General features: G+C 48.2%; 1 protein-coding gene across 1 annotated transcript in view; it reads right to left on the bottom strand.

Moving 5' to 3' along the window:
• The window catches only part of SCT (secretin), a 2,509-nt gene extending 819 nt beyond the window's left edge, over positions 1-1,690 (bottom strand). Inside the window, exon 1 of the mRNA XM_029957169.1 lies at positions 1,548-1,690. Within this exon, the coding sequence (XP_029813029.1) occupies positions 1,548-1,690 (143 nt within the window). The remainder of the gene's footprint in view (positions 1-1,547) is intronic.
• Between the last annotated feature and the right edge of the window lie 9,133 nt (positions 1,691-10,823).

Raw genomic sequence — 10,823 nt, forward strand, 5'->3', positions numbered from 1 at the left:
GGGCCGCATCCGGAGGGCGGGGGCGCGAAGCTGGGGGCCGGGACAGGGGGGAGGCGACCCGAAGCCGCGGACTCCACCGAAGAGGCCCGGGCGGGCCGCAGGCCGAGCTGGGCTCCAACCTCCCGGCGCCCCGCGCTTGAACTTTCCGAGGACGGACCGGAGGCCGAGGTGCGGAAGGAGGGGACGGAAGAAAGCCGAGCAGCCGGTCACCCTGCTCCTGATGAAGTCGGGTTCAGCTTTTTAAAAACAGAACGCATGAAATCCGCAACCATGAATAACGAGTCTAGTAAAGAAGTTATAAACTACCAGTTCTTGTGTTATAATTTACATTCATTTTTTTAAGATTTTATGTTTAAGTAATCTCCACACCCAAGGTGGGTCTGGAACTCACAACCCTGGGATCAAGAGTGGTGCACTCCACCCACAGGGGCCGCCGAGCCCCCCAAGCTTCGCATTCATTTAAAAATCATTAGTGGACTTCGGTGGCACCTGGGCGGCCCAGTGGGTTAGCCGCTGACTGCCACTCACTTCAGGAGTCTCAGGGTTCTCGGGTTCAAGTCCACACGGGCTCTGTGCTGACAGCTTGGAACCTGCCTCCGATTCCATGTCTCCCTCCCTCTCTGTCTCTCTCAGTTCCTATCCCACTCATGCTCTCGTTCTCTCTCAAAAATAAACATTAAAAAGTAGTAATTAGCAGACTTTTAAAAGAGCAGTTCGAGGGTTGCAGAGACTTGAGCAGCAAGCACAGAGCAGCCCCAGGCCCAGGCGCCCCGTCCCCCACGTCCTGTCTCCACGCGGGTCATATGTTGCACCTGATGAACCGGAACCCGTCAGTCCATTAGCGCTGATTGCCTAGGTCACGTGATCGGCTGCAGTGCCCATCTCAGCTTACCGTGGGGACATCTCTCCCCCAATCTCTTGTGCTCCACCGACTCCTCCCTCAGTCCCCCAGCCCCTGATCTTTACGGACTCCATTGTAACTCCATTGTAACGCTCCCTGGCGAGGACAGACCACAGTTTGGGATGCGGCCGTTGGGACAGGTGTGATCTGCGTCCTCCGCATGCCGCTAAGCCACGGGGCTTCTCTTACCCAGAGTCGACAGGTTGAGACGGCCCAGACTTTCCCACGGTTCATGCCAAACCCCAAGTGCTGGTGTGTCAGCACCCCGAACGCTTAAGTACCCAGGCATATCTTCACAGGAAAAATATTCCTATTTATGAAAAATACACTAAAATTGAATTTTACAAAATTTACAGCAAAATTAACATGCGGTAAAAAATGAATTTTGACACGCTTTGGTTCACGTAACCACCACAATGGGGACACAGAACACCTCAACTCCGTCACCCCAAAGACTTCCTCCCACTGCACCTTGGGGTCACTCCTCGGCCCTGAGCACCCTCGGCCACAGCTTCCTGAAGTCACAAGCAGTCGTTGGCTGGAGGGGCAGACGGAGGGCGAGGCCAGGGAGAGGCAGGCTGCGTCTGTGCCGCCCCTGCCCCGGGATACTCACTTCTGCCTCCGTCCGGTCCAGAGCGGCTGTCACCTGGGGGCCTTGCTGCCCGGGTTCCCAGAGCCAGCCGGGCCGGGGCCCTCACACAGCCGCGCGGCCCTTGTGCCGCCAGGCCGGGGACGGGGGACGGGGATGGAGACGGGGACTGGGACCCGGAGGAGAGACCGGAGAAACATGGCGCAGCCTCAAGCCTCCGTTCCCGTTTCAGGCTCTGCTTTGAGACACACAACGTGGGACACAGGCTATGACAGCAAAACGCCACTTTTTTTTAAGACATAAAAAAATGTTTAGTGATGGCCAATTTCAGGGTCCAGGATTCTCAGAAAGAAGCAGCCTGGCCCCCCAGAGTGGAACCGGAGGCCGTGCGCTCCAGGCGCAGCGGGAGTGCAGCTCGGTGGCCACTGCGGACGCGCTTCCGGCTCTGAATAAGCCAAGACCAGAAAGCTTTGGTTTTAACCCAGATCTAAATGTCAAAGCTAAGTTGACTGTACTGCTGTTGGCTCTCTTTAGGGGCGTCCGTAGGAGAGCGCTGAAGAGGGTTCTCTCTGGAACCTCCCATCCGCTCTCTTCCCTGCCCTCCCTCCCTCAGCCCTGCAGCTGCCACGTAGAACCTGACTTAGGGTACGCCCGGGAGCTCACACGATGCACAACCTGATTGTGACCTTAATGAACACACCCTCTTAAGGACTAGGGAAAAAAATAACTTTTTTATGAGTATTAACAGAGAATTAAAACCACAAGTAGAACAGAATAATGGTCCTCTGCACCACCACTCAGCATCAACAATCTATGACCAAACTTGCCTACCCCCAACTACTTCCTCTATTGTTTTCAAATTAATTTTGGAGCCGACTTTGTATCCATCTGAGACACTGCACCACTCATCTCTAAGGATCTCAGGACATATCTCCAAAGACTGCTGTCTCTCTCCCCAGAGATGGCCTAGGAAGCCTGTCGGTGGGACGGAGCGGAGGTCTTGAGCCCCTGGTAAGGACGACATTAGCTGACAGTCTAGGTAATGATTCTAAAGGAGGTGAGAGCAAAGGGCTATGGGGATTTAGGATAAGGGCTGAATTGCTTTAAAATGGGTCTTTCAAAGCAGAGATCTGGCAGGGACTGCAGAAGGGCTGTGGATGGTTTAGGGCCGGTGACCCCAGGGAGACAACGGTCCTACTACTACTAAGGTGGAGCTTACAGTGTTTTGTCGTATTTTTGTCTCCTGTGTAAGATAAGACATCTCCCCCAGATTACCTCCCAGAGCTGCGTTATTTTGTGTCCCAAAGGCGAATTCGTGGTCCGTATGATGTGATTTTCATTTTTGTCTAGATGGCTGTCCCGTTGCCCAGCACTAGTTACTCAAAGGGTCATACTTTCTCCACTGCCCTGAGTGCACTGTGCGAGCCGCCGTGTGCGCCCCAGCCTGCGCCCGGCTCTGGGCCGCGTGCCCTCGGCTCAGCCGCCCTCCTTACAGCGTCCCTGACGCAGTGCTCCATTATTGCACCCTCTTCACCGCAATAGTTGTTCACGTCTCAATATCTGATAGATCAAGTGCTTTCACCTGTTTTGCTTCAAGAATGTCTCGGCCATTTTTGACCATTTGAATTTCCTTACACAATTCAGGACGACTTGTCAGGTCCACAGGAAGGTGCTGTGATGGAAGCTGCATCGCGTGCTGGACCAGCTGCAGATCGGTGTCAGCTGTGGTTCTGGGTGCGTTCCCTTGGCTGCTGATAATGCTGAGCATCATTTCATGTGCTTGTTGGCCATTTACGTATCTTCCTTGGAGAAATGTCCATTAAGTCCTTTGCCGATTTTAAAATTGGGTTGTCTTTTTGTTGTAAGAGTTCTTTATAGATCACATAAGATATGTGCTTTGTGGATATTTTCTCCCACTCCGCGTTTCCTTTTTACTCTCTTGAGAGTGTCCTTGGATCCACAAAAGAAGTTAAATTTAGGAAATCCAATTGTTTGCTTGTTTCGCCTGCGCTTTTGATGTTAGGTGTGTGAAACCTGGCCAGATTCAAGGTCATGAAGATTTGCCCCTATATTTGCTTCTAAGAGTTCTATAGTTTTAGATCATATGTTTAAATCTTTGATCCATTTTGAGTTATTTTGTGTGTGTGTTGTGAGGTACGGGTTCAAGTTGACTGTTTTGCATGTGGACGACTAGTTGTCCCAACCCTGTGTGGAAAAAACTCTTCTTCCCCATCGACTAGTTTTACACCCTTGTTGGAAATAAGTCGATCATAAGGGTGTGGGATTATATCTGAATTCTCAACTCGATTCCACTAATCTGTATGGAATCAAAACCATACTGTTCTGATTCCTGTAGCTTTGTAGTAAGTTTTGAAATCAGGAGCGGTCGGAGGCCTACAACTTTGTTTTGTTTTTTTCAAGATTGTCTTGGCTATTTGTGGCTCGTTACATACAATTGCAAATGAATTTGGGATTAGCTTTTCCATTTCTGTGAAAAAAGGGGCCGTTGGGGTTTTGCTAGGGAGCGCATCAAAGCTGCAGATCAGTTTGGTGAGAAAGGCCATCTTGACAACGCACAGTCTCCCAAGCCCTACGCATTGGATTTCCTCGTGTCTTGAGTCTCCCCCAGCAGTGCTTTGTAGCTTTCGGGGCCCACACCTTTCACCTTCTTGGTTACGTTTATTTCTAGGTGCTTTATTCTTGCTGATGCTGTTGCAGATGAATTATTTTCTTCATTTCATTTTTGGATTGTTTGTTGCCAGTGTACAGAGATTTTTATATGTTGATCTCATATCCTGCAACTTTGCTGGATTTATTTATTAGCCATAATGGGGTGAGGGTGAGGGTGAGGGGTTTTGGGTTGTTGTTGTTGTTGTTGGATTTTCTATGCGTTGGATTGTGTCAGAGGCAAATAAAAAAGTTTGTTTTTTCCTTTCCAACTTTGGCTACCTTTTATTTCTTTTTCTTGCCCAGTTGTCCCGGGGAGAACTCCCAGCACACGATGGGGAGAAGCGGCAGAAATGGGACCCTTGTCTTTCTCTTGCTCTGAGGCGCAAAGCTTCCAGGCTCTCACGATTGAGTATGATGTCCGGCGTGGGCTTTCCAGAGATGTCCTGTATCAGGTTTGGGAGGTTTCTTTCTATTTGTAGTTTATTGAGTCTTTTTATTCTAAAAGCGCATTGGATTTCATCAAATGCTTTTTCTGCACCGGTTGAGATGATTAAATGGGCTTCCCCACTCCGTTCTATTAATGTGATGTATTACATTGATTGAGTTTTGTCTGTTGAATCACCCTTGCATTTCTGGAGCAAATCCCCATGCACATAATCCTTTAGAAAATGCTCCTAGATTTGGTTTGCTCATAGTTTGTTGAAGGGTTTTGTATATATATTTATAAGAGACGTTTATCTGTAGTTTTCTTTCTTGTGATGCCATTGCTGGGTTCTGAGAGCTCTTTCTATATGTTGCATACAAATCGCTTGCTGAAAATATGATTTGTTGATCTTTTCTTACATTCTATGAAGGGAAATTTTTAATTTTAATCAAGTCCAGTTTATTGTCGTTTTAATTTGTAGATCATGCTTTTGGTGTCATGTCTAAGTACTCTTCACAAGTGGCATCTGGCCGGCTCAGTCAGAGCAGTGTGTGACTCTTAATCTTGAGGTTGTGAGTTCAAGCCCCACATTGGGTATAGAGATTATTTAAATGAATAAGTAAATAAAAACTTGAAAAAACATTCTTTCCCAAAGTCCTGGACATAAATATTTTCTCCCAAATTTTTTAGCCTTACATTTTACATTTACATCTATGATTCGTTTTGAGTTAGTTTTTATATAAAGTGTTAGCATTAGATCAAGGGATTTGGGGGGTTTGGGGGGGGCTGCACGTGAAGTCCAGTGGTCTCGGTGCCCTTACTGAAGAGACTGTCCTTTCATTTGTGAACAAGGGAGGTCTCCCAATTTATTTAGGTTTTCTTTTACCTATTTCATCAATATTTTGTAGTTCTCAACATATAGATCCTGTACATGTTTTTTTTTAATGTTTTATTTATTTTTGAGACACAGAGAGACAGAGCATGAGTTGGGGAGGGGCAGAGAGACAGGGAGACACAGAATCTGAGCCGTCAGCACAGAGCCTGACTCGAGGCTCGAACCCATGAACCGTGAGATCATGACCTGAGCCGAAGTCAGACGCTCAACTGACTGAGCCACGCAGGCGCCCCTATGTGTTTAGATTTAAATATATTTCATGTATTTTTATATTTGTTGTAAGTAGTATTGTGTTTTTATGTTTACATTTTTTATTTTTAAAATGTTTATTTATATCGAGAGAGAGAGAGGATCTCATGCAGTCTCTGCTCTGCCAGCATAGAGCATGGGGCTCAGTCTCACAAACCTTGAGTTCATCATCTGAGCCAAAATCAAGATCAGGACACTTAACTGACTGAGCCACCGCACCCCCCCAATGTGATTTTACTTTTTATTTTTGGCTTCCAATTGTTTATTGCCGGGACATGGAAATGTTGTGCCTTGTGTGCTGTGTGGGTCTCCTGCCGCCTGGCTGAACTCCCCTACTAGTCCCAGGGGCTTCCAAAGGCTCCCTGGGATTTTACTTAGACGCTGTGTCGTCTGTAAGCAGAGACATCCTTCCAACCTGCAAGTCCTCTATTTACGCTTTTATTGCCTGATTGCACTAGCTAGAATGACAGCACAATGTTGGATAAAGGTGACAGCTGGGCGCCTGGTTGGCTCAGTCAGTTACGTGTCAGAACCTTGATCTCAACTCAGGTCATGAGATCGAGCCCCGTGTGGGGTTCTGTGCGGACAGCACAGAGCCTGCTCGGGGTTCTCTCTCCCTCTCTCTGCCCCTCCCCCACCCCACAATCAAAGTAAATACATAAACATTTTTAAAAGGTGAGAGGGGACCCCGTTGCCTCCAAGTTCAGCTGGAAGGTGCTCAGTCCCGCACCACAATGTGCCATGCCGGCTGTAGGGTCTGAAGGCGCCTTTGTTGGGTGGAGAGAGTTCCTTCTATTTCCGGGTCACGAAGCATTTCTGTCACGAATGCATGTAGAATTTTGTCAAATACCTTTTCTGCATCAGTCAATATGATCATGTGGTTTTTCTTCTTTGGATTGCTAATTGGTATTTTACACTAATTTGAGACTGTCCTTCTTTTCAAGTAGTTAATGCTATGAATTTTCCTCTAAGCATAGTTTTGGCCCCATCCTATAAATTTGATATGATGTATCTTCATTTTCCTTAGTTCCAAACATTTTCTAATTTCTTATTTGACCCATGGATTACTTAGAATTGTGCTAATTTCAACATTTTTGGAGATTTCCCTGTTATCTTTCTGTTGATTTCTAGTTTAGTTCCTTTATGGTCAGAGAACATACTTTGTATGATTTCCATTCTTTAAAAAATTTCTTAAGCTTTTTTTTTATGCAGAATGTGGTCTATCTTGGTGAAGTTCCATATCGACTTGAAGAGAATACGTATTTCTCTGTTGTTGGAGGGACTGTGCCATAAATGTCAACATATCTACGTGGTTGGTGGTTGTTCTATAGCTTTGCTGATATTCTCTCTACTTGTCCTATTAATCAAGGAGAGATTCTTAAACTTTTGAACAACTCTTGTGAGCTGAATAAACATCATGAATGTTAATTTAAGCATCCCATAAAACTCTGTGACAAATGATGACAAAACTGGCCCCAAGCCCTGCTCAAGTGTCACCACCAGGGCTCCTCCAGCTTCTGTCCATTCTAGAGGGTCACAGACATGCCCCTGAGCCCCAGGAGCATGGAGTGGCCTCTCCGGACCTGCACAGCCTTGTGGGGTGTGCGTCACGGCTGCACTGGCTGCCCAGCTGTGCACCGTGTGTGGGGCATCACTGAAGCCTTTGTCTGCAAACGTGGGGTCAGAGACATTTTGTGAAGTTTAATTTCGTATTTGTGGCTAATCTTTTAAGTAGGCTTCACACGCGGTGTGGAGCTCAACGCGAGTCCTGAACTTACAAACCTGAGATCAAGACCCGAGCGGAAAGGGGCGACTGAGGCTCAGTAGTTGGTTAAGCATCTGACTTCGGCTCAGGTCTGATCTCATCATTCTCGAGTTCAACCCCTGCATCGGGCTCTGTGCTGGCAGCTCAGAGCCTGGAGCTTGCTTCAGATTCTGTGTCTCTTTCTCTCTCTTCCCCCACCCCTGCTCGCTCTCTCTCTCTCTCTCTCTCTCTCTCAAAAAATAAATGAATATTTTTTAAAAATCTTAAAAAGCAATGGCCTCCCAAAACTAGAAAAACTCCCCAAATTAAGCACAAAGCAAACAGAATGAAAGAAATCATAAAGATAAGATCAGAAATTAATGAAATTGAAAAGAAAGATTATAGAAAAAGATCAATGAAACCAAAGGCTGGTTCTTTGAAAAGATTGGCAAAATTAATAAATCTCTAGCAAGACTAACCAAGGAAAAAATACACAGTTTACAGATATAAGGGATGAAGGAGATGTTGTCAATAGGTATAGAAAGGCACTGAAGGGACCTGATACAACTCCAGGCCCTTAAATTTGAAAACTAGCATGAAACGGACCAGTTTCTTGGAAGAAAACTATCACATTCACTCAAGAGGAGACAGATGACCTGACCGGTCCGGGGCGCTTTACAGAAACGGACTTCATAGTCAAAACTCATCCAACAAAGAAAACTCCAGGCCCAGATGTCTTTGCTGGCAAATGACTCCAACACTGAAGGGAGAGTTTACACCAATTCTACACAATCTGTCACAAAAGAGAAAGTGAATTAGCACTTTCTGGCTCAATTTAGGAAACCAGCGTTACCTTAGTAACAAGACCAGAGAGAATCAACTTAACAAGAAAACCGCAGGCACAAAGCCCCTTGCCCAGTATTACCGAGCCGAGTCTAGCACCGCAGAGGAAGGGTGACGCTCCGTGACCAAACGGGGCTCGTGCCGTGGAGCCTCGCCCAGCGTCCAGAAACCAGTCGTGTGCCTCCGATCACCGGCCTCGGAAGAGAAACCGTATGATCATCTCAGCAAGTGCAGTGCAGGTGTCTGAGGGAATGCGCCACCTGTCCGTGCCAACGCCGCTCAGAAAACAAGAATAGAATCTCCTTAACCTCATGAGGAACCAAGACCCACGGCTTCCAGCATGCTTGCTGGTGACAGAGCGAAAGCTTTCCCTGTGAGACGGACAACAAGGCAAAGCTGATTGCTTCCGCCATTTCTGAACCACACTGTATTTGAGTTCCACATAGTAAATAAGGGAGAAGGAAGGAGGGGGTGGGGAGGGAAGGGAGGGCATCCAGATAAGAAAGGGAGAAATAAAATGGTCTCTATTCAGAAACAAGATGATTATCTATGTAGAAATTCTAAAGAAAACTAAAAAAAATCCTTGTGTTAATAGCAAAAGACACAAGGGTAACAAAACCTGTGTTTCCACGCATTAACAGCGAACAACTGAAATGACGGGTCTTTTTTTTTTTTAATGTTTATTTTTGAGAGGCAGAGAGAGATGGAGAGAAAGCGGGGAGGGGCAGAGCGAGAGGGAGACCCAGAATGGGAAGCAGCTCCAGACTCCGAGCTGTCAGCACAGAGCCCGATGCGGGGCTCGAACCCACAAACTGTGAGATCATGACCTGAGCCGAAGTCGGAGGCTCAACTGAGCTCCCCCAGCGCCCCTGGAAATGACAGTTTTAAGAAGAACTGTTTACCAATCACACCAGAAGCCATGAAATACTTAGTTGTGAATCTTACAAAAAATGTGCTGAGAACAAGATACTGATGAAAGAAATCCAAGAATATCCAAGCCCCTGGAGAGATACACACCTGTGTTCATAGATCGGAAGACTTAACCTCATGAAGATATCAGTTTGTCCTCCATCGTTGTACGGATTCAGCCCAATCCCGATCAATTCCCAGCAGGATTACTTTTGTAGATCTAGAAAAGCGGATTTTAAAATCCATCCAGACAGACAGAAGAACTGGAAAGCCAGAACCGTGTCGTGAAGGCAGGAGTTCAAGGGCTCATCACGACCTGCTATAAAGCCGAAGTGGTTGAGGCTGTTATTGATGAAGGAAGGACGTACAAACAGAGGAAAGAGGATCAAGTGATTTTTTGGCAAAAGCTCAAAAGCAAGCCAGCGGCAGGCAAGGCTCACAGCCACGGGCGAGAAGGAAAGGAAGCACCTCAGCCCCCACCTTACACGGAAGAATGGCCTCAGATGTGCTGCTGGGAAGGGGGCGCCGAGCCCCAGTCTGGAGGAAGTTTTTCACATCTTACGACTGACCCTTTTTTTCTTTTTCTTTTCCCAGCCTCCCAGGGTGCGGGGAGCCAGAAAGGGAAACTGAGGGGCTCTGTGTGGATCAGATGGTCCCACAGACGAAGGCAGGTGGAGGGCCGACTTCACAGCCCCTCTAGTGGCAGGGCTCCAAGGTAGGTGTCACTGATTTTAGTAGGTCCATGAGGAAAATTCGGGCTGAGGGGCGCCTGGGGGCTCAGGCGGTTGAGCATCAGGCTTCGGCTGAGATCATGGTCTCATGGTTCATGAGTTCGAGCCCCATGTCGGGCTCTGTGCTGACAGATTCTGTGTCTCCCTCTCTCTGCCCATTCCCAGCTTGTGCTGTCTCTTTCTTTCTCTTAAAAATAAATAAACATAAAAAATTAAACAGAAAATTCTGGCTGAAATACATTTTCCATCTGCATTCTTTCTGTGCACATTTATGATCTGGTAGAGGACAGTGCCGCTGACCTGGTGTGCGGCCGCCTCGGGCCAGCTAGGGGTGTCCCCTGCATCTGTTCTGTGACGTCTCACCCAAGGACCTGGGCCGCTGCCCTGGGGCCTCCCAGGCTCCTACCGCCGCGTGCTGGCTCGTGGGGGCGCTGGACCGGAGATGCCCTCAGGGCTCTGGGGAGGGGGCCCAGGGCCCAGTGAGCTTGTGGGCCTGGGGGTGCAGGCAGAGAGGGCTCCCCTGTGGGGCTTTCCCGTCTCTGTGAAGGTGACTCAGGGAAGGGCCGTCTGAAGAGTGCGGAACGGGGCAGTTACCAGCACCTTCCTCCTGTTAATCTCGTTTAAGGCTAAGCAGTAAGCACCAGGCGGGGGCGCAGAGACGGGCTGGGAGTGGTGTGGGTCATGGAGGAAAGAATGGGGTGCAGGGCCCCAGACCAGGGTCTGCGATCATTTCGGGAGGACGTCCTGGGGCCCGAGAGGCTGGGGCCGGTGAACGAGGGAAAGCCTCATCAGGGGGCCCACGGGGGACGCTGGAGAGGAGTTGGGGTCTCCGGGTGCCTGGCGTACCCGGCCTGAGGGGGCCGCCCCC

Source organism: Suricata suricatta, chromosome 11 (assembly GCF_006229205.1).
Source record: "Suricata suricatta isolate VVHF042 chromosome 11, meerkat_22Aug2017_6uvM2_HiC, whole genome shotgun sequence".
NCBI classification, from domain to species: Eukaryota; Metazoa; Chordata; class Mammalia; order Carnivora; family Herpestidae; genus Suricata; species Suricata suricatta.